At 36.1% G+C, this 7,253-nt stretch overlaps 1 protein-coding gene across 2 annotated transcripts; it reads right to left on the reverse strand.

Moving 5' to 3' along the window:
• Positions 1 to 3,142: 3,142 nt before the first annotated feature.
• On the reverse strand, positions 3,143 to 6,419 carry LOC100789129 (protein EXPRESSION OF TERPENOIDS 1). Of its 2 annotated transcripts, none has more exons than XM_006574628.4 (3): positions 6,026 to 6,419; positions 4,561 to 5,187; positions 3,143 to 3,925 (listed from the first exon to the last, which is right to left on the reverse strand). In XM_006574628.4, exons 2-3 carry the CDS (start codon positions 5,165 to 5,167, stop codon positions 3,546 to 3,548), a joined length of 987 nt encoding a protein of 328 aa, XP_006574691.1. In that variant the 5' UTR covers positions 5,168 to 5,187; positions 6,026 to 6,419; the 3' UTR covers positions 3,143 to 3,545. The 2 variants fall into 2 exon arrangements, with proteins under 2 accessions (XP_006574691.1, XP_006574690.1); XM_006574627.4 differs by having other exon boundaries at positions 4,561 to 5,228; positions 6,026 to 6,418.
• Between the last annotated feature and the right edge of the window lie 834 nt (positions 6,420 to 7,253).

A 7,253-nucleotide genomic window follows, 5' to 3' on the forward strand; every position in this document is an offset into this window, starting at 1 on the left:
AAAAGAAATTATGAAATGAACAAAGCTTTAGGATTTAAAGTTTAAGATAAAACGAGAATTAAAATGACTAATATTTATATTATCTCAACAAAAAATAGTTAAGGGCTTAATTACTCTAGTTTGAGGGCATTGGGAACAGTTGAGGATGGTAAAGGCAATGCATGAGGGAAAATAATTTGTGAAGCAAAGCCACGTATCAAATATAAATAGTATAGAAAGTCCAGGAGGAGCAAGTAAACTCACGTTAATTTCATCTTTTTTCAAACGTAGAACAAGCACCAACAAGTCCAGAGTAATGTTAACACACTACTCTTTGCCGGTAGCAAGAATAGAAATCGAATTATTAAAGCAGAGAGAAGATGGTGGTCGTCAGCATCATCCACTTCCCTGGTAACTTGGTAAAGTGCTTTTAATTATTTCATCATTGGGAAGGAAAAAAAAAAACCCAGAAATTCTTGTTTCCTGGGGCTCCAATTTTGTTCCCAATATGAGTGTTTTGTCACCTTGGGAAAGATGGAACCACCCCACATGAAAGCACACCATCTTGCACCCACGTTATAAGGTTTGTGTAACCATTAATTCTAACAAACAAAAAAACCCTTAAAAATTTGGAAAGCAAAAAACTGAATGCAAACACCAAGTTGTAGCATCTCTGAATAGCAACCCAAGAAATTATTAAGCATGCCTTTCCTAGTCAGCACACAAAAAGTGGTGGCATGAATGAATGAATCTGCCAGTATATTTCTGAGATAGAATTACACTTTCGCGAAAAAGCACCTAATTTTTCAGTTAGATGATGTTGACAAATACAACTCTAACTAGTTTTAGTGATTTAGGTTAGGTTTGTCAGCTTGTTTAACTGGAGCAGCAGCAGGAATAGCGTACTTTGTACACAATCTTGCGTTAACAGATGCAAGAACAGCAGACAATTAAAGTATGGACTTATAAAAATATATATATATTTTTCATAAAATAATGTCTAAAACATTTATTTAATCAGACAACTTTTTTTAAAAGAAAAGTACTTTTCTTGAAAGTTAAAAGGAAAAAAAATAAACTATCATATAAATATCTTTTCCTAACTTTGTTCGAATGTACTTATATGTAGTGATATAATTAGGGAATTGACAAATTTGCAACAATTTTTGAGAAATTTATGTTCTGAATTGCAAGCTAGATACACTATACAAACTTTAGTGGTTTATGATATGAAATTCTTCTGACTGATTAAGACTCAGACCTCACAATTTGGATAGGACCTTGTGAATGAGAGATAAAGCATGAGTCCTAGGTAATATGTATGGGCTTCAAATTCACCGGAATATCATGGAAGAAAAATGAATGGCGACAATAGGAATTTCATCACATGACAAGGGGAAATAAATATGCTGTCTTTGAAAGCAGACAAACGCTAATTATTGTTTAATTAAATGTAAAATTGCTCGAAGATTGTCTTGGATAAAATGCATAATATAATACTAATTGCCTCTTGCCCTTCTATTGAAAAATTAAACAATGTTTTCTTCTGCAAAGAAATTCTCAACGCGTTATCATCTGAATTAACTTAATGAGAGCTATATACCTAAAACCAGCTAGTCACCATAAAATCATAGTGCATGCACGATAATATCCGAACGGATAGATTCGTTATTTAGATCACACACTTATGCATACAGACATAGAAGCAATCATTCTACAATATATATATATATATATATATATATATATATATATATATATATAATGTGCTGACATCATCATGCTGATGAACCTCGACCAATCAATTAGGATTTAATCAAATCAAGACAACCTACTCTTTTTAGAATCCTTTTTTTTTTTTTTACCAATTTTTATATGAATGAAAATGTAGATCTACTGCTGAAAACTCGTATATATGAATGAAAGAAAATACACGAAATGTAAGTCCTACATGATAATGATAACTAATCAAATCCTAACAGAAACTTCTAATAGATTAACTGGGGGCAAAATTTAGAAGTATACACAATTATTTGTGCCAGCTTGGCTTTCTAACTTGTATCTATGCTTTTACTCTTCATTAGCAGTGAGAAGAGACAAGTGCATAAGTGTGAATACCATATACTGTCCATGTGTATATATAATCATTTCGCCTACGTCATTTTATCCATCATAGTTACCGAAAGTCAATCCCTAAAATCTGCGTGATTCTTACAAAATTAGTTATATTGTGAATATTTTTTATAACACTTTCTCTTAACATTTTTTTGCTTCGTTACACCACTTATTAAATTTTAGACATCTCTCTTCTCTTTTTATATGATGATTTTAAAAATTCGTTGTATAACAATAATTGCTCAAAATAATATTCATACAGATAAGGACAATATGGTTCACAATATTTCTTACAAGCTTTGACTTTGGTGCCAGTTGCTATCTATTATACATTATACATTATGTAATTGAGCCTATATATATATATATATATATCAAAATTTCAAAGATTCTACAACCAAATCGTTTTATGGGAATAAAACTGGGGTTATTCATGATGAGAGATCATGCTGCATTGATCATATGGGAAGCTTAAGGAAAGTTCAGAAAACGTAGTTTGCATATTTGTTTTACTTGTTTTAGTTTTTCCTTTTATCAATGAGATACTCTAGTATGGTTATGCCATAAGCTGTATTCCTTACACATAAAATGCAGTGCTTCCCCTATATACGTATAGTTTTCCTGCATGTGCATTAAATACGAGCAAATTGATAAGCAATACTTCCCATTTTAAATTCAACGTCACGATCTGTGCAAGGGTGAGATAATGGAATTACAGTGATCATCACATGGGAAGAGGGAAAAGAGAGAGATCTTTCACCTTTTAAAACTGGAATATGCTTGTGCATGGTTGGACCCGCCCCATCCAAAATATGAAGGAACTAAACAAGTTTTTCTTTGAGGGTTAGTTGTTCAATCCAAATAAAGATCAAAACTTTGTCTTTTCCAGTTCAATTTCAAACCAGCTATATCGACAGGTATATAAACAGGAAAAAAAAAAAAAAGCAGTTTCCAAGATCAAAAAATTTATAAAAAATAAAATAAAATAAAATATTATAATAATAATGCAACAAACTGATGAAACAAAAGAAGACACTCTACACCAAACTACAACATTAGAACCAGATGTGTCCTTATATCGTACAAAGTTAAGAAACAAGTAACCTTAGTTGCTAGTTTTTCAACATGAAGAAGAAGAATGATCTATCTTTTGAACTAAGCATTGATAATTTGCACAACAAATAAAATAAAAACAAACATTCAAATCCATATCCATATATATATGTTTTCTTTCTCTCTTTTTCTCTCCTGTCTTTTCTTTTTTTCCTCTCTCACATCCATATCAAAATATGAGTGTCAAATTTTTACCACTAGGCCTCATTCTCAACAACAACAACAATATCGCATAGAAACACAAAGTTGGTGTGTAAGAGAAGATGAACTATGAGAGGGTGAGACACAATCAACACGCAATCCCGGTTGTGTTTTTTTTTTTTGTTTTTTTTTCTTTTTCAAGATCTTGTGTGAGGGAAGAATTGCGTACCACTACCACCAGCCATGAATGCGTTAACCGGAGCCGAATACAAAGAGGAAGTATCAACAAGTGCAGCTGAAGAAATAGCAGCAAGGTTCAAGGGCTGAGCTGCAGCAACAACACTAGCAGAGGTTTCTCCAGCCGTGTAATTATTATTACTATTATTATTACTGTTGTTGTGGTTATTATTTTCAGGACCATAGTCATAGAGGATTCCTTTGAACACATGTCCTCCTATGCTCACAGCGGTTTGGTATGCGTATCTATCATCAGCATCTTCCACGCAGCTAACCCTCACGCATCTGAATTCAGCTGGAGAACTCACCACAGAAGGAAAATTCCCTTCTTCCTCTAACCCTTAGAAAAACAAAGAAGAAGAAAAGAAAATAAACAACCATATGGGTTAGTTACATGGTTAAAAACAAAGGTCTTTTTACAGAAAAAAAAAAAAAAAAAAAAACTAGATTCTTGTGATCTAATAATCAAGAAAGAAAGAAAGTGGTGGAGGTGAATGGCAGTGCGTGAAAGTGAGAGAGAGAATGTGCTAAGAAAGAGGAGGGAAGAAAAACAGTTTCTTGCTGTCAATCCATTCGTCAGGGCTACTACATAACAGTGTTTTATTGAAAGGGAAAGGGTTAGAGGTAGAGAAAAAAAAAATAGGAAAAGAGAGAGAAAGAAAGAAAAGCTGATATATGAAAATGGTGGATTTTGGTTCACACGCAATCGATACGGTTCCATTGTTTGCAGGTATACTTCCAAAACTTTCTCACCAGTCCCCCGATATCTTTTCAGAGAATTTCTCTGGCCAGAGATTCTCTTCTTTTTTCATTTCCTTTCCTTTATTTCCCCACTCTCATTCATCACTCAATCACAGAGACTGCGAGTTCTTTCTGTTTGCATCACTGTGAACAAAGAAAGGCAAAACAAAAAACCACTGGGAGTGTGTGTATGTATGAGTGAGTTAGTGAGTAGTAGTGTGCGTTATTATGTACCTGACGAGGGTAAACGAGTGCAAGAGGTCGGGTCTCTCGGCCTCTTGGAAATATCTCTCTGTTGCTGTTGTTGTTGTTCTTGCTGTTGCTGCTGTAACGCGGCGAGTGCTTGCTGACGCTCGCGGCGTTTAGAAGCCGGAACCCATGTGCTTTTCACATGGGTTTGGCAGTCGTACCCGCGGCTCTTGCAGCACGTCCTGCACCGCATGTGAGGGCAGTCTTTCTTGGCCTGGTTGCCGCAGTCCTGGCAGCTTATTCCTCCCTCCGCGGCCGCGGCTGCGCGCATCGCCACCAACGCAGCCGATCTCGACGACGAGTGATCATCATCGGAGACGCCGCCGCCGCCGCGGCTGGGCCCCACTCCTGACGAGTAAAGATCTCGCTGCAGGAGAGGACGCGCATGTGGATGCATCACGTGATGATGGTGATGGTGGTGCTGGTCCTGCTGGTTCCATAGCTCAAACCCTCGGTGGAAGGACGAAACGTCGTCGTTTTTGCTGCTGTACCAGAATAGGGTCTCCGCTGGTGGAATCTCGCTGCTTTGGTTGTTGTTGTTGTTTCCTCGCCCTCCTCCTCCTCCTCCTCCTAATGAGAATAACCCCGCCATTGTTCTGGACCTGACCCGGGCTTCAATTGTGGCCCAAAATCCATATCAGAAAACTCGATCGCTGTGTGTTGTAGGATATTGAGAAACAGATGAAGAAGAAGAAAGACGCAAGCATGTAAAAATAACAACAGAGAGAGAGAATTAAAAAAGAAAAGAAAAACAAGGGTCGTAAGTTATTGCAAGTTGTAACTATTGGTTGAAATAATTCCCTGGGTTTTGAGCTTTGAATGAGGCGTGGGGTTGAGAATTGGGATTTGGGAGTGCGAGACGAGGTCAAGAACAATAATAATAATGATATCAATATCAATATCTCAATAACAATAACAACAATAGCAGCTAGCTAGAGAACTTGTTGAATTTATGTTGAGAAAAACTATTACACTGTTGATGGTTGGATTTTGTGTTGTGTAATGGCAACTAGAGTCATCAATAGTGTTGTGGCCACACAAATACAAGCAAAACCAAAAACCGAAATTAAACACAAAATACTAGAAGCGCACACACAAAAAAAAAAAAAAAAAACTAATTAATTTTTAAAATTGTTTGGTGATGTTTTTCTAAAAAAGAGTGTGTTGGGTGTTGTGTTTCTGTTGTTATATCTCGTTATGGATTAGCCGTTGTGGTTGGGGAAAGGGTAATTGAAGCTTCGTTGGTTAAGGACAGGCGTCCAACAGTGTCGCGCAGCGTTAATCGCGCTTTCAATTCTTTCTTTGGTCACTCTCCGAATTCAGCGTTTTTGTAATACTCTAATAATATAGCGTGTGAGTGAATGAATATATGTGCATTATGCAATAATAATTAAAATAATAAAGAGAAGATAGCAATAGCAATAGCATAGCACAGCACCAACAACAGTACCACAGTTGTTATTTACAGCTATCGCTGCACTGCAAACGCCGCCATGCCCCTCTCTTTCTCTCTGCAACCCTCTGATGCTTCCTTCAATTTAATAAATAACTCCCTCTCTTTCTCTCTCTCTGATGTTTCTGCAGAGTTTATGAGCTCTTTTTTTAGTTCTGAGCAGTTCCTCCTTTTGTGTCTGAAGCCTGTGTGTTTAACTTGGCACAATGACAAAACCACTACACTGCACTGCACTGCACAGTAAGCAACCAAGCAAGTACTCTCTCTCTCTCTCCAACAACGGAATGAATGTAATCTCATCCCATCTCATCTCCACCGATCATACCAACTTCGCATGTTCCTTCAACGGCTCAGATTTATGCCACGTGTCAAAGAAACAGCTTTCTGCGTCCCTCGTCCTTTGCACCGGAAAACCCGCTGCTTTTCGTGACACATTGCCCCTTTTGTGTCCATTAATTTATGGTTTTCGCTTCCATTAAAATAAAAATTCCGCTGTCCCCCTCCTTAATCCTTATCACCATTTACCTCACTCCCTCTACACTGTTCCTCCTAAATACTATTTATCCTCACATTTCACATTATCTTTGTTTTATTAGTATTTTTAAGATTAAATTGTTCATTTTCAAGAATTTAAATCAATAGTTATCGGCAATGGCAGATTAAATTAAGTTTCACAAGTTTGGAAATACAAATTTACGTTTGATGGCAAAAGGTAATTTTACCAATAAATAAGATCTTTATTTTAATTCTATTTTTTGAATTTACATTAGAATGTCTTTCTCAGTGTTTTCAATTGAAAATGAAGCATGCACTGCACATATAAATGCATCCATTTGAAAAATAATTAATTAACAACATTAGTTACCTATGGATCACTTAGTTTAAAAAATTGTTTTCGGGCTGACTCTAATCCGTGATTATTTTTTGTGTGTCACAATTAACTAATAAAACAGTGGGGTGATTAGTTATTTTGAGGTAGAGAGATTTGGACCGGTGAAAAAGAGGCAACCAGATCGAATTTCCATGAAAATAATGATCATGTGACCTCAAACAAATATGCGTTCCTACAAGGGAACACAGCGCCACCAAATTGTCATCGTACCTTTTTCTCTTTTTTTTTTAAGTTCTCATTTTTTTATGCAACCGTTAGTCACAGTAATTTTTGCGTAACCACAGTGTCAATAAGAATAAACTATAATCAGACCTAATACAAAATCGAAATAGT

Source organism: Glycine max, chromosome 2 (genome assembly GCF_000004515.6).
Source record: "Glycine max cultivar Williams 82 chromosome 2, Glycine_max_v4.0, whole genome shotgun sequence".
NCBI classification, from domain to species: Eukaryota; Viridiplantae; Streptophyta; class Magnoliopsida; order Fabales; family Fabaceae; genus Glycine; species Glycine max.

Excerpts from the sequence above, each read along its gene's own strand:
- LOC100789129 (XM_006574628.4), bottom strand. The coding sequence starts at position 5,167 with ATGGCGGGGTTATTCTCATTAGGAGGAGGAGGAGGAGGAGGGCGAGGA. Across the intron at positions 3,926-4,560 it reads CACTCGTTTACCCTCGTCAG|GGTTAGAGGAAGAAGGGAAT; the intron begins GTACATAATAAC and ends TGTTTTTCTAAG.